The sequence below is a fragment of the Anomaloglossus baeobatrachus genome, chromosome 12 (genome assembly GCF_048569485.1).
Source record: "Anomaloglossus baeobatrachus isolate aAnoBae1 chromosome 12, aAnoBae1.hap1, whole genome shotgun sequence".
Lineage (NCBI taxonomy): Eukaryota > Metazoa > Chordata > Amphibia > Anura > Aromobatidae > Anomaloglossus > Anomaloglossus baeobatrachus.
Window position 1 is genome coordinate 146,815,458 of NC_134364.1, and position 26,152 is coordinate 146,841,609.

The 26,152-nt window shown below is 50.7% G+C and overlaps 2 protein-coding genes across 5 annotated transcripts in view; both read right to left on the minus strand.

Annotated features, from left to right (window-relative positions):
* The window catches only part of LOC142258350 (V-type proton ATPase catalytic subunit A), a 463,932-nt gene extending 450,729 nt beyond the window's left edge, over positions 1 to 13,203 (minus strand). The window contains exon 1 of one of the 2 annotated variants that reach the window (XM_075330923.1): positions 13,173 to 13,203. The gene's annotated coding sequence lies outside the window, so the exon portion shown is untranslated. Of the gene's footprint in view, positions 1 to 9,895; positions 9,931 to 13,172 lie in introns of those variants that run through there. The other variant, XM_075330924.1, reaches the window with a different exon arrangement.
* A 680-nt stretch (positions 13,204 to 13,883) lies between these two features.
* ASPDH (aspartate dehydrogenase domain containing) overlaps positions 13,884 to 26,152 on the minus strand; it is a 558,112-nt gene continuing 545,843 nt past the window's right edge. For all 3 annotated transcript variants that reach the window (XM_075330142.1, XM_075330144.1, XM_075330141.1), the window contains 2 exons: positions 14,826 to 14,983; positions 13,884 to 14,673 (listed from right to left, as the gene is read on the minus strand). In XM_075330142.1, coding sequence (XP_075186257.1) covers positions 14,636 to 14,673; positions 14,826 to 14,983 — 196 coding nt within the window. In that variant the 3' untranslated portion in view covers positions 13,884 to 14,635. The remainder of the gene's footprint in view (positions 14,674 to 14,825; positions 14,984 to 26,152) is intronic.

Sequence of the window (26,152 nt, forward strand, 5' to 3'; positions counted from 1 at the left end):
CCAGTCTCGTGCTGCCGCCATCTTGCCTCTGCGGTACCCAGGAACGTTATAGTCCTAGCGTCCCTGCTTCACTTCCGCTGCTACATGCCGTCATGCCCCCTCGGTTTTCGCCACCCACTCACTGTCGCGCTGGGGCCCTCTGGGAACTTCCAGTTCCTTCCAAACTCTCAGGACGAAGGGCGGGGCTTCGGCTATGCGCATTTTTAGTCTGGAAGATGGCGTTTTGGCACCAAAGATGGCGGAAAATGGCGGGAACGGGAATTTTGACACGCAGCTTTGTTTTTCAAGGCGCACATCACCCAGTTTAATGGGCCCAGTCCGTATCCTGTTCGTGACTCCAGGTTTTGAGGTGTGCCGCCCCAGCAGCGGTCGAACCGCTCGGATCCGGGGGTAGTGATTGCTCGTGGCTCAAGGGTTTCCGGACCTGGGGGCATAGGGGCCACACTCAAATGGAAAGGGAGTATTTACAAGGGATTTGATATAGTTTGTGACGCCACCCGGGGTGTACGGTAATTGGGAGTACCGCCGCTGCCATTGGGAGTACCCGGGGTGATGGAGTGGGGCAGCTAGATGACGTTGCCCTCCACGAGTAGGGGTAGGCATCAGGACTCTGGTGGGTGATGTGGGGACGCAGTGCAGGGGTCAGTAGGTTACTCACTCCGCAATGAAGCAGACGCTGACAACAGGGTAAACCAAGTCTCTGAACGCCGCTGCCTCTCGAGGGGAGCTCGTCCAGGTCCCATCCCCTACAGTGTTGCCGGTGGTCCGTAACATGCCTCCTGGCACTAAGTTTTGGATTGTCCGTTGTGGCCCGGTAACTTGGAATTATCCGGGCCCCACTCCCCACTGTGACTAAGTGAAAGAGCCTGCTCTCAGGAACTCACGCTTAGGATTTCAGTGGGCTGCTTGCTAGGAAAGCCCTATCCCCCTCGTTGCGCTAGTGCCCCCGATCTCTGAGCTGGTGGGAACAGTCCATAAAAGCCCTGTCCTGTGCAGTTAAATTGCCGGGTTGCTCGAAAGCTTCTCCCCGACCTAGGGTCTGTGTACCCTGTCATGCCTTCGGCCCCGGACCGGTGATAGGACCAGGCTGCTGACCGTCCTCCTTGACGGGTCCCAGGCACATAGCCTCCTCAGAGCTCCTCACAGCTCGAGGGCTACCACTCAACTGACTTGACACCTCACACCTCCCTGTCTAACCCCTAGGTGGGTGGCCCTATTCCTGCTTAAGCAGCCCACTGGTGTGCCTGACAGTTGTGGTGCAAGGTGTATCTAGGATTTGTGAATGCTGATGGAGGCAGCACTGTAGGATAGAGACCCAGAACCATTGGGTTTTGAATACTGCACGGGGAGGGCAGTTTGTGCAGTACCCTGTGACGACCTGAATATTCCAGGGGCGTCACACATGCGCAGGTCGTGATTGTGAAGGCATGCCTCGATGGAGAGCATGCTGGCAATCATACTCCTAAGAGCAGGACCTCTGACCCGAAAGTGAGGCAGCTAATATCCGTGGTGTCATGAGGAGGCGCCTGCTGGAAGAAGCAGCTGTTGGCTGGACCCTCATTTAAAAATGATGTCTGACTGCCTGAGAGCAAGTTAATTTTCCAGCTAACCTTCTGGCCCGGGCTATGGAGCATCAGCAGAAACAGGTGCAGCATGGTCCACGGCAGCGCCAGGACAAACGTAGCACTGGCAGTCGCAACAGTAAGATCAGAATCACCGGGAGCGATGACAAGACCAGCCAGAGAAACAGAGTGGATTGGGATGCATTCATGGCTGCATGGTGATGCCTCCAGTCCAGTACCCTTATTACAACCTCTGATGGAAAATGATTTTCATGAAAGTTCAGAAGGGAAGTAGGCTCACTTTATTTTGTTATTGATCACTAGGTAAGGTCTAGAAAATGTTCTTCGAAGCTTAAGAACAAGGAGTGTACACTCTGCAGATGCAATTTACGCAGCTCATTTCAGAAAAGGCTCTACTGTATGTCCAGCAGACCATATGCTAGGAATCCCCTAGCTTTGCAATGGACCTGACATCAGTAATTAAACTGCAGTTAAAGGGAACCTGTCATCACTTTTTTGGCCTATAAGCTGCGGCCACCACCACCGGGCTCTTATAGACAACATTCTAACATGCTGTATATAAGAGCCCAGGCCGCTGTGACAACATAAAAAACACTTTATAATACTCACCTAACGGTCGCTCTGCAGTAGATGAGGGCCTAGTGGGCGCCTCCGTTGTCCGGTGCGGGCGCCTCCCCTTTCGGCCATCTTCGGCTTCTTTCTGAAGCCTGTGTGCATGACGCGGCTACGTCATACACACTCGCCGGTCCTGTGCAGGCGTACTACAATACTTTGATCTGCCCTGCTCAGGGCAGATAAAAGTGCGCCTGCTCAGGACCAGAATGCCAGCGAGTGTGGATTACGTCGGACCCGTCATGCAACGTGGCTAGAGAAGGAGAACAAAGATGGCCGAAAGAGGCGGCTCCGGACAACGGAGATGCCCATTAGGCCCTCATCCACTGCAGCGCAACCGTTAGGTAAGTATTATAAACTGTTTTTTATGTTGTCACAGCGGCCTGGGCTCTTATATTCAGCATGTTAGAATGCTGTATATAAGAGCCCGGTGGTGGTGGCCGCAGCTTATAGATTATACATGAACATTCTGATCAAGGCTGTAAGAGCCACTATGGGCTTCACTGAGGTTAACATGACAAGATCAATGCTGAACATCATATTTGATCGGTTGGTGCAGGAGAAACGTCACAAATTCCCTGTTAATGATATACAGTAATTCAAGCCCTTATTAAAGGGGGAAGAAGAGAAGAGTTTCATTGCCTTCTTCATCAAAAAGTAGATATCCTTTTAAAGAGGAGCAGACTGTTTTCTGGAGCAAGGTCCTGAATGTAGATGTGACAGTTGCAGAGTCTTCTACGAAATCTTCACTATGAGACTCCTAAAGGATCCCTTGGATAGGAAGGCTGATGGATACCGTAAGTATACCTAGGATTCCAAAGCTATATTGTGGTCCTTCCTATGTGACAGTGAGTTCTTGTTCATCCCTGTTCTGGATGACATACTATGTGAGCAAGGATGGTTGACCTTAGGGAGATCAACATCCACCACTGCGGAGACACCATCACGTGTTTCTCAACTAAGTGATTCTAGAGCAATGCCCCCTGGGAAATATTCAAAGCAAGAAGGCCTGCGGAGACACCATCACATGTTTCTCAACGCTGGCAGGAAACTAGCCAGGTCTTTGACCGGGAAGGAACAACCACGGGAAGGGCAGTCTCCAGTCAAGGAGACCACCTATGCCAAACATGGTATCCATCCACAGACAGCCGTTTCGGGGTATTTGCCCCTCATCAGTGTGGAGTAGGAATCTGGCTAGTGGGAGCATTGCCTAGTAAAAGACTATGTGAGCAAGGATGGTTGACCTTAGGGAGATCAACATCCACCACTGCGGAGACACCATCACGTGTTTCTCAACGCAGTGATTCTAGAGCAATGCCCCCTGGGTGTTGAGAAACATGTGATGGTGTCTCCGCAGGCCTTCTTGCTCTGGATGACATACTAAACAGGGCAGGTGGTAGGAAAAAAGGCTTCCCTAATCTGTACACTCCGGAAAATAGGAGGAGAAGATACGGCCAAAGAAGACCACAGAGATCAAGAGAAATAGGATCAGAAGAAGATCAAGAACAGAGGGTTCGAGTTTGGTGGTCCTTTCTTACAAGGAAAAAGGTCATCCCTCTTGGTACGAGGAAGACTCTCCCATTACTCCCCTGCCTGGTCGAAGATTTCATCCAGCAATTAAATTCTGGATATAGTAAAATGAGGCCTAGAGTTGGAATTTCTGATGGCACCTCAGAAGAAGGTCGCTGGAACAGCAGGAGGCCCTGGAGACAGAATTCTTCGATCTGATACAAAAGCAGATGCTCACAGTAAGGAAGCGATTCTATTTCCCCCTTTTTTTATATGGAAGTCGGACCGCTCCTTCAGTACCATCATCAATTTAAAGAAACTGATCAGGTTCCTTGTTTATTGTCCTTTTAAAGATAAAGTTGATAAGATCCGCTATAAAACGCCATTTTCCGGGCTGTACTATGGACGTGTTGGATCTGAAGGATGACTATTTCCATCTTCCAATCCATATAACACATAAAATTTATCTGAGAGTGACCTTACACATAATCAACCAGGTTAGTTTTCAGTTCAAGGCGCTACCCTTCGGTCTGTCCATGGCCCAAGAGCTTTTACCAAGGTGAATACAGAGGTGACGGCACATCTTCAATAACACGATACAATGTATACCATACTACCATACATGGACGATTTTCTGGTAATGGGCACCTCCGGGGAACAATGGCAAGGTTCAAGGCCACCCTGGAGGATTTAGGTTGGATGCTAAATCTAAAAAAAACAAGTTTAGTCCGTTTAAAACCTCAGTCTTATTTATGTCTTCAGAGACACAAAGGGGTTACTTACCAAAGGAAAAGAAATACAAAATTTTACACCTAGTTTTAGTAGCTATAAGCAATTTTTCTATAACGCTTTGAAAGGCGATGTCTCTATTGATGTCTCTACCTTCATGCATCCCTGCTGTTTCGTAAGCTCAATTCCACATCAGACGACTAGTGTGGAAGGTACTTTTAGGAGAAAGGAGGCTATGAGGGAATATGAAAGGAAGATTAGCTATCTTTAGTTCCTACCGAGGCCCTCTTATGGTGGTTAAGTGTGCAAAACCTATCAAAAGGTGGGTAATTCAAATACAGAAATTGTAACCACAAACGCAAGTTTGAGGGGCTGGGATGCTCATCTGAGGGATTGCATAGCCCAAGGGAATTCGTCTATGCAGGAGAGGGAGGGTTTCTCCAACCTAAAAGAACTTTTGTCTGTGAAATATGCGGTCACATATTTTCTTTCAATTCTCTAAAATCAATATGTCCGTATCCTCTAAGACAGGGGTGGGGAACCTCCGGCCCGCGGGCCGCATGCGGCCCGCCATGACCTTTTATGTGGCCCCCGGGCACATTCCCGGGGGAGGCAGTGCTCGTGCTGTCACCACGGTTTGCTGCCGCCGGCCCTTTAAATCCACACATTGCTGTTTGTGCTGCAATGTGTTCTCCCGTCGGCCAGTGCCAATTGTGGGCGGGTCCACAGCAGCCTCACAACTTCTAGCCTTGTGTGTCCGCCCCCTGCCCTCCGGAGATCAGTGCCTGCCTTCTCCTTCTGATGCAGTGTGTCCGGCTCCTGCACTCCGGTGATGTGAGTGCAATGCTGCTGTGAGTCCAGCGCCGACCCTCTGCTGCTATGTGCCCTGCCCAATGCTTTGTGCCTCCCCACACCAGTTCTGTAAACCCTCTCCCCCAGAGTTGCATGAAACTCTCAGCGCAGTGTGGCCCCCAATGTCCTGTGTGCACCCCTCCCCCAGTCCTGTGTGCAGCCCCCCAATGTCCTGTGTGCACCCCCACACAATCCTATGTGCAGCCCATCACCCAGTCCTGTGTGCACCCCCCCCAGTCCTGTGTGCACCCCCCCCAGTCCTGTGTGCACCCCCCCAGTCCTGTGTGCACCCCCCCCAGTCCTGTGTGCACCCCCCCAGTCCTGTGTGCACCCCCCCAGTCCTGTGTGCACCCCCCAGTCCTGTGTGCACCCCCCCCAGCCCTGTGTGCACCCCCCCCAGCCCTGTGTTCACCCCCCCAGTCCTGTGTGCACCCCCCCAGTCCTGTGTGCACCCCCCCAGTCCTGTGTGCACCCCCCCCGTCCTGTGTGCACCCCCCCCGTCCTGTGTGCACCCCCCCCCAGTCCTGTGTGCACCCCCCCCCAGTCCTGTGTGCACCCCCCCAGTCCTGTGTGCACCCCCCCAGTCCTGTGTGCACCCCCCCAGTCCTGTGTGCACCCCCCCAGTCCTGAGTGCACCCCCCAGTCGTGTGTGCACCCCCCCAGTCGTGTGTGCACCCCCCCAGTCGTGTGTGCGCCCCCCCCAGTCGTGTGTGCAGCCCCCCCCAGTCGTGTGTGCAGCCCCCCCAGTCGTGTGTGCAGCCCCCCCAGTCGTGTGTGCAGCCCCCCCCAGTAGTGTGTGCAGCCCCCCCCAGTAGTGTGTGCAGCTCTCCCCCAGTCGTGTGTGCAGCCCTCCCCCAGTCGTGTGTGCAGCCCTCCCCCAGTCGTGTGTGCAGCCCTCCCCCAGTCGTGTGTGCAGCCCTCCCCCAGTCGTGTGTGCAGCCCTCCCCCAGTCGTGTGTGCAGCCCTCCCCCAGTCGTGTGTGCAGCCCTCCCCCAGTCGTGTGCAGCCCTCCCCCAGTCGTGTGTGCAGCCCTCCCCCAGTCGTGTGTGCAGCCCTCCCCCAGTCGTGTGTGCAGCCCTCCCCCAGTCGTGTGTGCAGCCCTCCCCCAGTCGTGTGTGCAGCCCTCCCCCAGTCGTGTGTGCAGCCCTCCCCCAGTCGTGTGTGCAGCCCTCCCCCAGTCGTGTGTGCAGCCCTCCCCCAGTCGTGTGTGCAGCCCTCCCCCAGTCGTGTGTGCAGCCCCCCCCAGTCGTGTGTGCATCCCCCCCCCAGTGATGTCTGTGCCTCCCCACAGTGATGTCTGTGCCTCCCCACAGTGATGTCTGTGCCTCCCCACAGTGATATCTGTGCCTCCCCACAGTGATGTCTGTGCCTCCCCACAGTGATGTCTGTGCCTCCCCCACAGTGATGTCTGTGCCTCCCCCACAGTGATGTCTGTGCCTCCCCCACAGTGATGTCTGTGCCTCCCCCACAGTGATGTCTGTGCCTCCCCCACAGTGATGTCTGTGCCTCCCCCACAGTGATGTCTGTGCCTCCCCCACAGTGATGTCTGTGCCTCCCCCACAGTGATGTCTGTGCCTCCCCCACAGTGATGTCTGTGTCTCCCCCACAGTGATGTCTGTGCCTCCCCCACAGTGATGTCTGTGCCTCCCCCACAGTGATGTCTGTGCCTTCCCCACAGTGATGTCTGTGCCTTCCCCACAGTGATGTCTGTGCCCCCAGCCCCGCGTGTGGTGTCTGTGCCCCCAGCCTCGCGTGTGGTGTCTGTGCCCCCAGCCTCGCGTGTGGTGTCTGTGCCCCCAGCCTCGCGTGTGGTGTCTGTGCCCCCAGCCTCGCGTGTGGTGTCTGTGCCCCCAGCCTCGCGTGTGGTGTCTGTGCCCCCAGCCTCGCGTGTGGTGTCTGTGCCCCCAGCCTCTGCGTGTGGTGTCTGTGCCCCCAGCCTCGCGTGTGGTGTCTGTGCCCCCAGCCTCGCGTGTGGTGTCTGTGCCCCCAGCCTCGCGTGTGGTGTCTGTGCCCCCAGCCTCTCGTGTGGTGTCTGTGCCCCCAGCCCCACGTGTGGTGTCTGTGCCCCCAGCCCCATGCCCCCAGTTAATTAATTGCTTCACCCAATATAGCAGGGTCATTTAAACATTGATAATTTTGTGCGGCCCCCGAAGGTTGGTAGAAATTTCCAAATGGCCCCCGACAGAAAAAAGGTTCCCCACCCCTGCTCTAAGACATCAGTTGGATTTGTCCACTATCAGGGGATAGCAAAATCAAGGTCTTTAATATCAGTTCCGAAGGAAATCTACAAGTTGTTAGAGGAGCGCCTGTCATAATTGACAGCACTGCACATAAAGAGGAAGGAGATCTATAGGGCCTTCCAAGTATAGACCTTTGTGAAAACAGATCAGGACAGGAAGGCAGAGAGGTTCGGTACCTTAAAATCCAAGGGAGAGGCCTTATGTTGTAGATGCATTCCAGATTGCCTGGGACTTCGACCTGACTTTTGCCTTTCCTCTCATAATGTTGAACCCAGCTATTTTGATGAAAATCTGGGAGGATGGGGCAAGAATAACCTTGGTAGCCTCATTCTAGCCCAGGAGGCCAGGATCTTCTTGGATGAGGCTAATGTTGATTAACAATCCTTGGGTCCTTCCGTTTTTACCAGATCTCCTCAGTCAGTACTGGCATCCACAAGCAGCGGGGCTGCATTTGACAGCCTTGAATTTGAAAGGTCTCTTCTGTTCCAGAAGGGGATTTCTCCTAATTTAGTCTCCATCTTGGAGTAGAGTACTGATAACAATGAGCATTTTTGAGCGTTAACTAGGTGGTGAGGTTCTGTTGGGGACTATCCTGGAATTTTTTCAAAAAGGGTTAGACTAGGATCTATCCACCATTACTCTCAGGATGGAAGTATCAGCATTACAGCCATTATATAATTGTGATCTTGCAAACAACAGGCAGGTTGCTAGATTTATGCAATAGGAGTAGACCTGTCCATATTCCTTGAGTGCCTCCCTAGGATCTAAACTTAGTGCAGGAGTCTTTGATAGTGGACTCCTTTGAATCCTTAGAGTCTGGATTGATTCAAAATGTTACCTTGAACACAACACTCTTGGTGATGCTGACTTTGGCCCGTACCCTCTTTATGCATGTGTTTGATGGTGGTGTGGTTTCAAGACCAGATCCAGCTTACCTTCAAAACTTTGCATCTAGATTCCATAGGAAAAAACAAAAAGCCAGCACTAAATGTGCACTACAGCACTACAAATTCCAACTGTACTTATTATAAATTTGAGATTTTTGGCAAAAAATTGTAATTTCTTGAGCTACCCCACCACGTCACGGCAAATCTCAAATTTATAATAAGTACAGTTGGAATTTTTAGTGCTGTAGTGCACATTTAGTGCTGACTTTCTGTTTTTTCTTCATTGAATTGGTCGGTGGCTGACTCCCACCTTGCTATGCACCCCACTTGGGATGTATTCCACCTGTCTAGATTTTGGCAGTTGGTGGCTGTTCACATTCAGTCATCAGGCCCTGTCCACAGGCTATTTACTTCATGCAGCAATTGCTTGGACCTGTCCGACCCACAGACATGACATTGAAAAAGATCAAGTGAGTGCTGCTAAGAGCAGTTCTACTATTTCATATGTGAGGCCGTCTGGCACATTTTATAAAAATATTTTAGTGTAGGACTGCCCCAAAGAGATTTGCCTTGCCGTGGCGGGGTAGCTCAAGAAATTGCAATTTTTTGCCAAAAATCTCAAATTTATAATAGGTACAGTTGGAATTTTTAGTGCTGTAGTGCACATTAAGGCTATATGCCCACGGGACTCTGTAACCACAGAATTTCCCACGGAATACCTGCGGATTTATCTGGATTTTCTAGATAAATCTGCAGGTTTTAGCAAGCACAGACACTCCCCAAGTTATCCTATGGGACATGGGGAGTGTCTGTGTCCATGCTGCGGTATGTGCGGCTGCGGAATATGCTGCGGATGTCCCACAGCCGCATGTAACTGCATGTCAATTATTCATGCGGAAATACCTGCGGAAATTCCGGCCCTCCACTATGGAGTTAGAGGCCGGGACTTCCGCAGGTAAGTCACATGAATGTCCGCAGGTTTACCTCAGCTATTTCGCTGGAATACCGCAGCTATGTATAGCTGCGGATTCCGGGGATCAGCTGTGGAAAACCTACGGACGTACCTGCGGATATATCCTCAGGTACATAGTGCTGTGGGCACATAGCCTTAGTGCTGGCTTTTTGTTTTTTCTAGATTCCTTAGGAGTCAGGAAATTATTCTGCCATCTTTTCTTGCTAGGCCTAGTAACCCAAAAGATGGGTGGTTTCACTTCTTAGATGTGACACGGTACATGTTAGAGTATGTTGTAAAAACCAGACCCTGAAAGAGGAGTTGGCCACTGCCTATTTCCTTTCAAGGCTCTAAAAAAGGACTAGGGGTCTTAAAGGGTTCTATAGCAAGGTGGCTTTGCCTACTGCACTAGTGGTAATTCAGTTCCATTGAGCATTAACGCCTGTTTGACTTGAGCAGTTGCTACTTCCTGGGCTGAGAATGTGGAGGCATCTATATACCAAATACGTAAGGCAGCCACTTGGTCTTCACCTTCAACCTTCTATAGACACTATAGATTGGATCTATCCTCTTCTCATGGCCTTAGTTTTCTGAGAAGGGATCTACAAGTGGTGGTCTCTTCCTAGGGGATTTATGTTCTCATGTGGTGCTGTAATGGGGAAAGGAAAAGACTAAATTACTTACTGGTAATTGGATTTTCCCGAACCAGTGACTGCACCCTTATTATATTCCCCCTTATCACTGGTTTAGGCACGCACTAATAGTTTTTTTGGGGTTGTGTGATCTGAGCTTGTGACCATTTAGTGATGGTATGTTTGTGTGTGTATGTATGTGTGATGTCGTCTGAGGTCGAGAGGTTCTACCATTTTTATTCAGTAAGTTCTAAAACGCAACGTGCGCATGGATAATGCACAATCTTCATAGATTGTGCTGGGGACGCAGGACGCATGCAGGTACGCTACGGTGGAATACGCAGCATAACTGCATGCAAATACGCAACGTGAGAACTGAGCCTAAACCAGCAAAACAGAAAAAGAGGAGAGTTGTGGAACCACTATTAGTGCAATGATGTGCAGACTTACGCAATCACATTATTTTTTTTCAACGCATTTGTATATAGTAACCCTTAAAATTAAAGGTGGAAATTTTTCTGAATTGATTGTTCTTGATAGAATTGTATGTATGTATTGGGTGTGTGTGTGTGTGTGTCTATTTACATATGTATATGTGTAATATTCATCTATAGATCAAATATTGACTGTTTTTTTTTATTGTTTCTTGTCAGTTGATTGAAACTGATTGTTTCCTAGTCACATGACTTCAGGGTGACACTATACAGGAAACACAATGGCAGCATTGCTGACTGTAAACACGGAGTCTGTTCAGTGGTGTTTATTTTGGGTACAGGCACGTTAGACTTGTTCCAACTGCCTGCAGCCCACCCAATCCACAGGTGAATAGGAGCAGGTACTGAGAACTGCGAAATGTAGTATACAGGACTGGAGACATGGTAGTGTACAGTGTATATATGGAACAATACAGATACTGACAACTACACCCAGTATACTGGACAGGAGAAGTGGTACTGTGCAGTGTATATATACAGAATAATACAGATACTGAGGATTACACCCAGCTATCCAGGACAGGAAAAATGGTACTGTGCAGTGTGTATATACAGAATAATACAGATACTGAGGACTACACCAAATATACAGGACAGGAGAAGTGGTACTGTGCAGTGTATATACAGAATAATACAGATACTGAGGATTACACCCAGTATACAGGACAGGAGAAGTGGTACTGTGCAGTGTATATACCCAGAATAATACAGATACTGAGGATTACACCCAGTATACAGGACAGGAGAAGTGGTACTGTGCAGTGTGTATATATATAGAACAATACAGATACTGAGGATTACACCCAGTATACAGGACCAGAGAAGTGGTACTGTGCAGTGTATATATACAGAATAATACAGATACTGAGGATTACACCCAGTATACAGGACAGGAGAAGTGGTACTGTGCAGTGTATATATACAGAATAATACAGATACTGAGGATTACACCCAGTATACAGGACAGGAGAAGTGGTACTGTGCAGCGTATATACACAGAATAATACAGATACTGAGGATTACACCCAGTATACAGGACAGGAGAAGTGATACTGTGCAGTGTATATATACAGAATAATACAGATATTGACAACTACACCCAGTATACTGGACAGGAGAAGTGGTACTGTGCAGTGTATATATACAGAATAATACAGGTACTGATGATTACACCCAGTATATAGGATAGGAGAAGTGGTACTGTGCAGTGTATATACAGGATAATACAGATACTGACAACTACACCCAGTATATAGGACAGGAGAAGTGGTACTGTGCAGTGTATATATACAGAATAATACAGATACTGACAACTACACCCAGTATACTGGACAGGAGAAGTGGTACTGTGCAGTGTATATATACAGAATAATACAGATACTGAGGATTACACCCAGTATACAGGACCGGAGAAGTGGTACTGTGCAATGTATATATACAGAATAATACAGATACTGAGGATTACACCCAGTATACAGGACAGGAGAAGTGGTACTGTGCAGTATATATATACAGAATAATACAGATACTGAGGATTACATCCAGTATACAGGACAGGAGAAGTGGTACTGTGCAGTCTATATATACAGAATAATACAGACACTGAGGATTACACCCAGTATACAGGACAGGAGAAGTGGTACTGTGCAGTGTATATATACAGAATAATACAGACACTGAGGATTACACCCAGTATACAGGACAGGAGAAGTGGTACTGTGCAGTGTATATATACAGAATAATACAGATACTGAGGATTACACCCAGTATACAGGACAGCAGAAGTGGTACTGTGCAGTGTATATATACAGAATAATACAGATACTGAGGATTACACCCAGTATACTGGACAGGAGAAGTGGTACTGTGCAGTGTATATATACAGAATAATACAGATACTGAGGATTACACCCAGTATATAGGATAGGAGAAGTGGTACTGTGCAGTGTATATACAGAATAATACACATACTGACAACTACACCAAGTATATAGGACAGGAGAAGTGGTACTGTGCAGTGTATATATACAGAATAATACAGATACTGATGATTACACCCAGTATATAGGATAGGAGAAGTGGTACTGTGCAGTGTATATATACAGAAAGATACAGAGGATTACAACCAGTATACAGGACAGGAGAAGTGGTACTGTGCAGTGTATATATACAGAATAATACAGACACTGAGGATTACACCCAGTATATAGGATAGGAGAAGTGGTACTGTGCAGTGTATATACAGAATAATACACATACTGGCAACTACACCAAGTATATAGGACAGGAGAAGTGGTACTGTGCAGTGTATATATACAGAATAATACAGATACTGATGATTACACCCAGTATATAGGATAGGAGAAGTGGTACTGTGCAGTGTATATATACAGAAAAATACAGATACAGAGGATTACAACCAGTATACAGGACAGGAGAAGTGGTACTGTGCAGTGTATATATACAGAATAATACAGATACTGAGGATTACACCCAGTATACAGGACAGGAGAAGTAGTACTGTGCAGTGTATATATACAGAATAATACAGGTATTGAGGATTACACCCAGTATACAGGACAGGAGAAGTGGTACTGTGCAGTGTATGTATACAGAATAATACAGGTACTGAGGATTACACCCAGTATATAGGAGGGGGTACTGTGCAGTGTAATGACTTACCTTTGTGATCCTCTGTTGCACTGTGGAAGGTTGCAGCCTCCCGTTGGCCTTTTATGTGATAATTGGAGGCAGTGATGGTACAGGCCGGTCCTATCTAGCAACTTTTGCTTTCTGCTGAATGTGAACACAACAATGTGCTGTTGACTGTAAACCTTTCTGTTTGTGTTATGGGAGTCTCAGTAAATTTTGTGTGTTATCCCATTTTATAAAGTAGGGATCCCGCCTGCTCTGGTATTTGTGTTTACCCAAACCTGTTGCCATAGATCTCGCCTGTGTACCTTGGGATCAATGTTCGGCCCCATGCACATGCTGCAGTTTTTGATGTGACCTTTTAGTCACCACATCCTGCATGTTTTTACTTCCACAGCAAAGTCTATCAGATTTCAGATTTGCTGTACTCACGTTGCATTTTATGTGTTTTTATTTTTTTTTTTGCTTCAAGACGCAATTTTTTTGGCCATGGTACATTTTTGTGGTTACCACAAAAATAGTGTGTGGACATAGCCTTAAACTGGTGTGTATGATATCGTCCCATCTGTCCCCAAATCTGTCTCATTGGAAGAATCCTAAGTTTGCCTAGTTGTGATGTATCTGGCAGCCTGCTATCTATATGGGGAAGATCGGTGTCAGTCACTGATGTTTGGCCACCATTGCACTTTGAAGACACAAGTTAATACATTAATTAGAGAAATGTGATTTAGTTTTTGACTTTATTGCATTGGATCTGTGGTTTGTGTAAGCCGTTCATGGGGCCTTCTCACACATTAGTATATCTTCAATAATTCCCAATTACATGGCTAGACTGTGATCCCAGTGACGGCGCCCGGAGGGACATGTCTGTGACTGTGTTAACCAGCTTCATAGAGAAGGTTGTGCCCAGGTTTTGTCACCAGAGAGTAGAGAGATGGTCTTTTTTTAGACAACGTATAACATTGATGTAACTGATATAGTAAAGCCTATACCTTTTTGTAAGACTAGGACCAGCCAACTCAGAGAGGGAGATGTGGCTGTGTGGACATGCGCTTGTTTTAACGTGGTCTCATTCCCCAGTATAAAGGTCCATTCTAGGTTCTTGAGACAGATAAATATTTTCTGCAAATTTCCAAATTAACAGTGACATGACAGAGTAAACTGTAAGTATGAGATGAAGCAGCTGACGCCTACACCCAGATCCCACAGTGGTCAGGCTCCCTCATAAATGAAGAGTCTTCTCTCTGAACAGGAAGATGGATGATGAGAAAGTCCTGAACATGAGACGTAGTTACACCTGAAGCATCTGCAGTAGAAGAGGCAGAAGGCTGAAGCTTATAGACATGTTGGTGATCTCTCTTGGGCAGTCATGTTGGTAGCCTGCATGATCTTAATCACTGCGAATAATGGCAATTTACATTGGATAAGTGCTCAAAAAGATCCTGAATTTCTTCTTCCATGGTTGAATGATGCAAACCATGTAGACAACTTGACTAGCAGACAAATAGCCGTCCTCCATGACCTTTGCAAACTGCAAGATGAATGAAAGCCAATGAACCATGAGAATACTTCCTACAATGTAGTAGATGGTCTTATCACACTCTCATGCCTGCCTGCAAGTGACACAAGTAGTGGCTTCTTAAGTCAAGAAATATAGTTTGAAGTTGAGTAAAAGATGCTCACCCAGGATACTGCTCCAAAATGACTCAAAGGTGGCAGCTCCAGTCACAGCTCCAGCTGACGCTGGGTTTCGGCGACTTGTTTTGACAGTGAACACTTCACCTGTTGTCTCATTTTTTCTCCCTGTTACCTCAATGTCCACTAGATGCCAGTCTGGGAGACTGAGGAGAAGAAAAATACAATGAATATCGTGATCACCTCATGGTTTACTGGTCTTAGTTTCACACAGCATTTCATAACATACAGTATATCACAGAAGTGATACACCTCTCACATTAATGCAAATATTTTATCGGATCTTTTCATGGGACAACACTTGATATGAGCCGTGGGTTAGGACTACATGATCATGTTTCATTGAAACTCTGGCTAAGTAAATAGCAGCAAACACATCAACAAATTTTATAAACCATGATAATTATCAAAGGGAAGCCCCTGCCGAGCGTTTAGCCGTCCAGATTCCTCAAAAGGGGCGTCCACCTGTCAGTGCTCGGACTACACAACGCACACTGAAGAGGTTATAGGGGTAGGGGGATCAGCCTTCCAGTACTCGGGCCATATGCTGCCCACTGCAGAGGTTACAGGAGTGGGGTGTCTTCCTGTCAGTGTTCAGAGCAACGCTACACATTGCAGAGGTTACAGGGGAGGAGGAGCCTGCCTGTCAGGGCTCAGACTATGGTCACATACTGCATAGGTTACAAGGGCTGGAGGTCTGCCTGTCAGTGCTCAGACCATACACCGTACACTGCAGAGGTTAAAGGGGTGGGTGATCCGCCTGTTACTACTCACACCATACACATGTGGCGCCCTGGACTAGCCAGGTCATCACAGGTACTACAACACACACCCCCACCCCGAGACAGGCACATCAGCCAGACACAAAATCCTTGTTGCCTCCCTCCAGGGGCTGATGTCCACACCAGGTGGGGTGGAGCAAGGCAGTTGGCCCCACCCACTGAGGAGTTCACAGTCCTGGAGGCGGGAGAAGGAAGGGAGAGCAGATCAGTTAGAGAGTGTTGAGCAGTGAAAGTGGAGGAGCAAAACTGACCGTGTCCGGGTGCGTGGCCCGGACACATACAGCAAGGTTGGCAGACGGTGGTGGCCGTCTGCAGGAGAGGCCGATCAACGCGGAACCGTAGGACCGGGGACGGGCGGTGGCCCGCCGGTACCGAACCGGGGAGCGAAGTGAAACCAGCACACACAGGCAGGGCCTGCGGACCCCGACCAGGCTTGGAGCCGCCATTAACGGTCAAATCCGTCAGTGACCAGAACCCCAGGGGTTTCCTAGCAGCCAAGACCCGATAGAAGACAACCGTCCGACCAGAGAAACGAAATACAGCTACCGCCACAGCTAGAGTTCCGAGGGCCAGAGCCTGCGTGCAAAAGGGGCTCCTCCGGCACCTATACGCTGGGGAGCGGGTTACCGGTGGGAAGCCATCGGAGCCGAACACATAAACAGGTGCAGGGAAAGACAGCCGCCATCAACTGTCCGGGAGAAGCCACAGCAGCCGACTGCGGGACCCGTCCATCCAGCCGTTTGGTTTACCAGAGACTTTGCGTGTATCTGGTGCTGAGTGAGTACACCAGTGCCATCCGGCACCGCGCCGCACTGTCCCCGCGACCCTGCACCTCACCAGCCCTGCTTCCCCCGTCACCTCACTGCTCCCCAGGATCACCAACCCCTACCCACGGAGGGGGAAAACATCTCAGCTGCTCCCTAACAACGCTCCCGGGATCCCTGTGACCAGCAGCGGTGGTGCCCACCTTCACCACAAACCGTGGGTGGCGTCACGGAAAAAATCCCCAAACCAAAACACCCCTTTCACTCACGGGCGAGGAGCGCTGCTCGAGTTCCCTAATCCGGCCCACCGCTCGAGCCACCGAGCAGCCGTCGCAGCAGCGCCGGACCCAAGCGTGCAGCGCGAGCAGCGGCGCACCCCCCGCCCACGACACACATACCTCCCAACATTTAAAGATGAAAAGGAGGGACAAATTTTAGGACATACCCCTAACCACACACATTTTGCAATCTGTCACGCCCACATCCAATCCTTTTCAGCACTGCTGATCACATTGTTTAAGGCTGCGTGCCCACGATCAGTGTTTCTAGCATTTTGGATGTAGCGTGTTTTTGCTGTGTCCAAAACGCTGCATTGTACAGTACAAGCACAGTGGAGGGATTTCTAGAAATCCCGTGCCCACTGTGCTTGTTTTTTCTGCAGCAAATACTGACCTGCGGAGCGTCTTTCCAGACTGCAGCATATCAATTGTTTGCAGTTGCATGCGTCCTCCGTAGGGAGAACACAGCAGGAGACCGCAGCGCACTGAACCCTGATCGTGGGCACAGGCAGCTGCGTTCTCCTGCAGAGGAGACTTGCAGCCCCACAGGTCAGGACCCGCTGCCTCCAGGACACAGCAAGTCCTGATCATGGGCACAGGCAGCTGTGCTCTCCTGCGTTCTCCTTTTGAGGAGACATGCAGTCCCGCAAGTCAGGACCCGCTGCCTCCAGGACACAGCGAGTCCTGATCATGGGCAAAGGCAGCTGCGGTCTCCTGTGTTCTCCTGCGGAGGAGACATGCAGCCTCGCAGTTCAGGACCCGCTGCCTCCAGGAAACAGTGAGTCCTGATCGTGGGCACAGGCAGCTGTGGTCTCCTGTGGAGGAGACGTGCAACCCCGCAGGTCAGGACCCGCTGCCTCCAGGACACAGTGAGTCCTGATCGTGGGCACAGGCAGCTGCGGTCTCCTGCGGAGGAGACGTGCAGCCCCGCAGGTCCGGACCCGCTGCCTCCAGGACACAGTGAGTCCTGATCGTGGGCACAGGCAGCTGCGGTCTCCTGCGGAGGAGACGTGCAGCCCCGCAGGTCAGGACCCGCTGCCTCCAGGACACAGCGAGTCCTGATCATGGGCACAGGCAGCTGCGGTCTCCTGCATTCTCCTGCGGAGGAGACGTGCAGCCCCGCAGGTCAGGACCCGCTGCCTCCAGGACACAGTGAGTCCTGATCATAGGTACAGGCATACGCTCATATATGGTACACATTTGAAGATAAATTCCCTAAAATACATATAAACAGAAAAATCTATACACAGTCATCTACACTGACATACATAGATATATACATCATACATAAACACACATTGGGGGTAATAATATGGGGAAGCCGGCAGCAGCCGCACTCACCTACACCGCTTGTCTCTGTGCAGCTCCTCCTCGGCATGTGATCACTTGGCATCACTTTAACAGACCTAGCCACGCAGAGTGCACACTGATACCACTGTGTATGTATCACAAGGGAGGATGGGGGTTGTGTGTATGTGTATGTGTGTAATAAATATATATATATCACAGGAGGGGCTGGGGGCTACAGTATATACATCACAGGAGGGGCTGGGGGCTACAGTATATACATCACAGGAGGGGCTGGGGGCTACAGTATATACATCACAGGAGGGGCTGGGGGCTACAGTATATACATCACAGGAGGGGCTGGGGGCTACAGTATATACATCACAGGAGGTGCTGGGGGCTACAGTATATACAGCACAGGAGGGGCTGGGGGCTACAGTATATACAGCACAGGAGGGACTGGGGGCTACAGCATATATAGCACAGGAGGGGCTGGGCTAGACAGTACTTGAGGGGGCATACATATTAGGCCTGTTTCAGATGTAAGTGATTCTGGTATGTATGTGCTAGTTTTTATACGTACCAGAATCACTGACCTATGCAGACCCAATATAATCAATGGGTCTACGCACACATCAGTGATTTTTCACTCTCTCCATGCAGCGTACATGTGTATCCATGATTGCCGCACAGAAACGTGTCCATTTTTTTTCTGGCATCACTGATGTCCCATGGACCACACTATAGTGTGATCCGTGAAACACGTACCAGAAAAACATACATTTAAAATAAAAAGCTTTTTCAACTCACCTTCTCCAGTGATGCGGAGTTCGGCAGCTGCTCTCTGCTTCTTCCTGGCCGGTTCATTATGGCATGAATATTCATTTATGCAGCCAGAGCCGACCCGGAAGTACAGTGTTTCCCCGAAAGTAGGACCCCCCCGAAAGTAAGGCAGGGTGGGGGTTTCGGGGGGGTCCGCCAATGTAGGGCACCCCCCGATTGTAAGGCAGGGTAGCGGGGGGGGGCCGGGGAATGTAAGGCCGCCTATGGGTGGTGGTCGCGGCGTAATGTAAGGCCGCATATGGGTGGGGGTCCCTGGGGAAAGTACAGGAACTTACCGCTGCCGCTGTTCCCTCGCTCCATCCAGGCCTTCTCCAGTCTCGTGCCACCCGTGGTCCGCCTCCGGTGAATGGCCCCCGCAAGGCTCCCTGCTGGCCATCAGCTCGAGCTGTGATTGGCCAGTCAGCCGGCTCGCAGCTGATTGGCCCTCAGCTCGAGCTGCGATTGGCCAGTCAGCCGGCTCGCAGCTGATTGGCCCTCAGCTCGAGCTGCGATTGGCCAGTCAGCCGGCTCGCAGCTGATTGGCCCTCAGCTCGAGCTGCGATTGGCCAGTCAGCCGGCTCGCAGCTGATTGGCCCTCAGCTCGAGCTGCGATTGGCCAGTCAGCCGGCTCGCAGCTGATTGGCCGAAATCAGCCGCGACGTCACCGCCTGCAGGCTCGCTCCGATTTCGGTAAGTTCCGAAACTCTGTGTGTGTGTGTGTGTGTGTGTGTGTGTGTGTGTACGGTATGTGTATGGGTGCCGTATGGGGCTGTATGTGTCAGTGTGTGTGTGTGTGTGTGTGTGTGTGTGTACGGTACCGGTACGATATGTGTGTGGGTGCCGTGTGGGGCTGTACCGGTACCGTATGTGTCAGTGTGTGTGGTGGCAGAGTGGGGGGCAGAACCACTGTATGGGGAGGCTGCAGGGGGGAGGATGGGGTGGATGCCGGATCTCAAACAATGGGGAGGCTGCAGGGGGGAGGAAGGGGTGGATGCCGGATCTCAAACAATGGGGAGGCTGCAGGGGGGAGGAAGGGGTGGATGCCGGATCTCAAACAATGGGGAGGCTGCAGGGGGGAGGAAGGGGTGGATGCCGGATCTCAAACAATGGGGAGGCTGCAGGGGGGAGGAAGGGGTGGATGCCGGATCTCAAACAATGGGGAGGCTGCAGGGGGGAGGATTGTCATTTTTTTTCCAATGTAAGGCCTCCCCCGAAAGTAAGGCAGGGTGGGACTTTTGGGGGTAAAATTAATGTAAGACAGGGCCTTACTTTCGGGGAAACACGGTAGCTGCAGAGGTGAGAGAGCGGTGGCTGAATGCTGAATCGCGGGACTCTTCAGCACCACGGAGAGCAGGAGCGGGGGCAGGAGAGTATATGTCCATGTGCAATCACGGAGTACGGATCACGTATCACGGATTGCACATGGACAACCACTGTGTGCCGTGAATCACGGAGTATGAAGGGACATATGCGTGTTTAACACGTCAGTGAAGAACGTCTGGGTTTTTCACTGAGGGGCATACAAATTACTGGGGGAAATACACTTTACTGTGGGGCCAATAGCGTACCGTCCATAGAGGCAAACCATGCCACTGCTACGGGCCCCGCAGCTTACAGCCCAGGCTCCTTCCCTTTCACCCCCCAGCTCACCGGGCCCCAGGGGGTGGGGCCGCCATCAGGGCAATGAGGGGGCCAAGTCGCTCAAAGAGAGCTGCCCTCTCTCCTACTCTGCACTGATGTAAGTGATCGGTGTAGGACAGGAAATGTACTATGGAGGCTGCGGTGAAGGACCTGTCATCTAACTGATCATGTGCCTGATCACATGACCAGTGAACTTCTACGTTCTGCTGTTCAGCTGCAGCAGCCTCCGTGCAAGTCCCCGTGGTTTCTCTCCTGCTCTTCACTGATCAGAAACTGCAAGATGAGGTAACGTACAGTGTGTGTAACTGTGCATGTAGTCTGTCTCTTTCCCTGTGTCTCTCATTCTCTCTCTCTCTCATTCCCTATCTATCTGTCTCTCTCTCTCATTCCCTATCTATCTCTCTCTCATTCCCTATCTATCTGGCTCTCTCTATCAAATTCAAATTCAAATTCAAATATGCTTTATTGGCAGGACCAAAATACAATTAGTGTTGCCAAAGCAAGAGTAATACAGTAAGTGTGGTGGGAGGGGATCAGGGTTATGGGGAGTTGGGGGACACAATTTGGGCTCTGACAGTCCATTTAGGGGCCTTATGTTCCCCTCAGCTTATGACATGTGGTGACATATTGGGCGGCGATCTCCACCATTGATTCCTCTTCCCCCAGTAGGAAGCGGAGTTTCATGTCCTCATCCATGGATGGAAAGCCCGGGCTATGGGTGGTAAATTTCTGGAAGTGGGAGTCCCTCACTGCTGAGTCCCTGTCTCTCTCTCTCTCTCTCATTCCCTGTCTCTCTCTCTCTATCATTTCCTGTCTCTCTCTCTCATTCTCTCTCATTCCCTATCTCTCTCTCAATCCCTCTCTCTCTCTCTCTCATTCCCCCTCTCTCTCTCTCTTTCTCCCATTCCCTATCTCTCTCTCATTCCCTGTCTCTATCTTTCTCTCTCTCATTCCCTGTCTCTCTCTCTCTCTCTCTCATTCCCTGTCTCTCTCTCTCTCTCTCATTCCCCCTCTCTCTCTCTCTTTCTCCCATTCCCTATCTCTCTCTCATTCCCTGTCTCTATCTTTCTCTCTCTCATTCCCTGTCTCTCTCTCTCTCTCTCTCATTCCCTGTCTCTCTCTCTCTCTCTCTCTCATTCCCTGTCTCTCTCATTCTTTCTCTCTTTCTCTCATTCCCTATCTCTCTCTCTCATTCCCTCTCTCTCTCATTCCCCCATTTTCCAAAACCCGTAGCGTTCTCATTTTTTGGGATCTATGGCTCAATGATGGCTTATTTTTTGCGTCTTGAGCTGACATTTTTAACGGTACAATTCTTGCGCAGATGCTACGTTTTAATCGCCTGTTATTGCATTTTGCGCAAAATTTGCGGCAGCCAAAAAACGAAATTTTGGCGTTTGGAATTTTTTTGCCGCTATGCCGTTTACTGATCAGATTAATTGATTTTATATTTTGATAGATCGGGCATTTCTGAACGCGGCGATACCAAATGTGTATTTTTTATTTTTTTAACCCTTTAATTTTCAATGGGGTGAAAGGGGGGTGAAAGGGGGGTGATTTGAACTTTTAGGTTTTTTTATTTTAATTTTTTAAAAAAAAAATTAACTTTTTTTTTTTATTTTTACTAGTCCACCTAGGTGGGTTATAGCGAGCAGCAATCCGATCGCTCTGCCCTCTGATCGCTCTGCCCTATCTGCAGATCATAGCTACAGAGCTGGGAACTGCAGATTTGGTGCTTTACTTTCAATGCCGGCTGTATTCCGGCATTGAGAGGAAGTGACTCATGTTAGCTACAGGTGCCATCACATGACCCTGTGCTACCATGGCAACCACCGAAAGTCACGTGATCATGTCACGTGACTTCCGATGGGGGCGGGGTAAGTCACTGTCATGGCGGCGCGCATATACATCTCGCTGCCAGATTTTGGCAGCGAGATGTAAGTGGTTAATGGCCGCGGGTGGAAGCGATTCCACCCACGTCTAGCAGGCACACATGTCAGCTGTTGAAAACAGCTGATATGTGCGCGGATCGCCGCCGCCTGCCCACGGCAGGGGGCGGGGATTAACTGCACACGATGCATGACGTACCCAGTACATCATGGGTCGTTAAGGGGTTAAATAGCTCAACGAAAAGTCAATTAATTGAAACATTAAGGGGTACTTTGCACACTACGACATCGCAGTTGCTATGTCGGTGGGGTTAAATCAAAAGTGATGCACATCCGGCGTCGCCGTCGACATTGGAGTGTGTAAATCGTTTTTGATACAATTAACGAGCGCAAAAGCGTCGAAATCATATCATCGGTGTAGTGTCGGTCATTTCCATAATGTTGCGGCAGCGACTGGTACGATGTTGTTCCTCGTTCCTATGGCAGCACACATCGCTGTGTGAGAAGCCGCAGGAGCGAGGAACATCTCCTTACCTGCGTCCCGCGGCTCACGCCGGCTATGTGGAAGGAGGTGGGCGGGATGTTTACGTCCCGCTCATCTCTGCCCCTCTGCTTCTATTGGCCGCCTGCCGAGTGACGTCGCTGTGACACAGCACGACCCGCCCCTTTAGAAAGGAGGCGGTTCGCCGGCCAGAGCGACGTCGCAGGGCAGGTAAGTGCATGTGAAGCTGCCGTAGCGATAATGTTCGCTACGGCAGCTATCACAAGATATCGCAGCTGCGACGGGGGTGGGGACTATCGCGCTCGGCATCGCTACCATCGGCTTGCGATGTCGTAGTGTGCAAAGTACCCCTAAGAGTTATACAAACCATGTCTTTTTAGAGGTAAACCTGCATGGGGTGGACTGTCAGGACATGCATAGTGCATGGGTTTATCCCTTGATTTAAAATTATTGGACTGATGGATTTTTTGGTTCTAATGAAACGGGGTAAGTCCGCTCCCGGTGACTTTTCTGTAGAAGCTGTGGCCCACGAGATCTGACCCTTGGGATTTTAACAGGCACTTGCAGACGCCCTATCCCCCGTGTTGGGCTTTCGTCTCGCTCTATCTGGGCTGCTAGTGAGACAAGACATGGAATCTTGTCCCCTGCTGGTTAATTGGAAAGGTGCTTGCAGCTGTCCTCGCCCTGGGGTCCAGGTACCCCGACTGTGCACAGCCTCCGGATGGGATTCCCGCTGTCGGCACCGGTGGACTACAACCCTGTCCCGGTCCACTTAAGGTCTCCCGCGACCGGATCTCCGTTGCCTGAGGCCCTGCTCTGCCGTCTGCCATCTAGTCAGCTTAGGTAGTCTGGTAGTCCGGAAGCTACAACCCCTGACTACCACTTCACTCCTCTCACTTCCTCTGTCAGCACTCAACTAACTGTCTTGTCTCTCTGTTCCCTCCCCTTGACACCTCAGAACCCCTAGGTAGACGTCACCATGTGCCAGGCCCCGCCCTCTGGTGTCTCTATTGTCCTGGGGGGGTAACTAAGCGTTGTGGCTGGTGTTTGTACCTGTGTGGGGTTGTGTTGGAAGGACAAGGAGGAAAGAGTCCTGCATCTGGAAGATGGATGCAGTCTCCAGTGACAACCTGATTTTGTCAGGGCGTCACACGCACACTACAGAGTTTACAGTACTGGGAAGCTCTGCGTGTCAGTGCTCAAACCTTATTCCGCACACTGCAGAGGTTACAGCAGTGGGGAATTCACCTGCCAGTGCTCAGACCAAATGCCGCACACTGCAGAGCTTACAGGGCTAGGGGGTCCGCCTGTCAGTGCTCAGACCATATGCCGTACACTGCAAAGGTTACAGGGGTGGGTGTCCCCCCCGTCAATGCTCAGAACATACGCCGCACACTACAGAGTTTACAGGACTGAGAAGCTCTGTGTCTCAGTGTACCGCCCCCGTGCCAGCGGCCTAGCTGCTCGGATCCAGAGCCGCGGTGGCTCGAGGGGTCTCCGGATCTGGGGGGTCCGCGCGGACACTCGAATTAAAAGAAGAGGGGCGATATGTACAAGGGAGTTAGAAAGTTCGTGACGCCACCTATAGTGCGTGGTAATGTGAGAGACCACCGCTGCTGTTGGGGAGCCCGGTGACGATGGTGCAGCGGCCGGATGTTTAACCCCTCCGTGGGTAGGTGGTTTGTGTACCGGGGCCCGTTGAATGGTTGGTGCTTGGGCTGCCGTGGGGGATAGGAAAAGGGGATTCCAGTGTACTCACTCAGTCCAGGAATAATAACACCGACAGCTTGTAAACCAGAGTCCTGAGCACCAGCTTGTAGGGAGCACGCTTGGGTCTGTGCCCTTGGTGTTCCTGTTAGCTTGTGGCCCTTTCCTTGGCACCTTTGTCTCTATTTGGACCCTCAAGTCTAAAACTCTTCGGGTCCCACTCACCCATATGGCTAACGGAGTGACCTTGCTCTCAGGGTTCACACGTAGGATTTCTTTGGACTATAATGGGAAAGTCCAATCCCATACATGAAATATAAGCTGATAATCTATATATATAATTGCCTTATTCTGTCTGTCTGTAACGAAAATGACATCATTACAGTGACAACCGTCGCATTGGCCGTTGGGCTCGGACTGTCCCCGCCCCCCCCGCACGGATTTGCCGCTCGGCCAGGCCCCGCCCCCCCGCATGCATTGACCGCTTGGCCAGGCCCCGCCCCCTCACACATTGGACGCTCGGCCTGGCCCCGCCCCCCGCACGCATTCCCCGAACCCACACGGAGCCCCGACTCCCAGGTGAGTGCTGCACCCCCGGAAGCCCACACCGACAAGACAAAGTGGAGAAAAGGCCGAATGTGTGAAACCACTAGCTTACGCCAGCTCCCGGCACACGTGTGCTGGAGCCGGCGTAGGCTGGTAACCATGGTACACATCGGGTAACTATAGAAACTGCTTTCCTTAGTTACCCGATGTGCAACATGGTTACACGTCAGCACTGTCGCTTTGAATAGTTACTTACCTTTTCTCCACTTTCTCAGATCCGGCGCGCTCCCGTGCACTGTGTACAGTACAGTGGCCGCGCGACAAGCTCCGATCACGTGTTGTCATGTGACCGGAGCATGTGTCCAGGAAGTTGCGGCGCGGCCACTATACTGTACACAGTGTACGGGAGCACGCCAGATGTGTGAAACCACTAGCTTACCCCGGCTCCCGGCACACGGGGAGCCGGCGTAGGCTGGTAACTATGGTACACATCGGGTAACTATAGAAACCGCTTTCCTTAGTTACCCGATGTGTAACATGGTTACTGGCTTACCACAGCTCCCGTCACACGTGTGCGGGAGCCGGCGTACGCTGGTAACCATGGTACACATCGGGTAACTATGGAAACCGCTTTGCATAGTTACCCGAGCCCCGCCCCCCGCACAGATTAGCCGCTTTGCCAGGCCCTGCCCCCCGCACGCATTAGACGCCTGGCCCCGCCCCCAGCACGCATTCCCCGAACCCACACGGAGCCCCGATTCCCAGGTGACTCCTGCACCCCCGGAAGTCCACACCGGCAATCCAGCCGAGACATACCATTGCGGTGCTGGGATCGTGCTGGAGCCAGCATACGCTGGTAAAGATGGTACACATCAGGTAACCATGGAAACCACTTTGCTTAGTTACCCGATTGTGTACCTTGGTTACCAGCGTATGTCGGCTCCCTGCCCATTAAGATCGATGCTCTCCCGCTGTCAAACACGCCGATGCGTGCTGCACAGCAGGAGACCAACAAACAAAAAGTGAACCAGCACTGTCGCTTTGAATAGTTACCCGATGTGTACCATGGTTACTAGCTTACCCCGGCTCCCGACTACTCC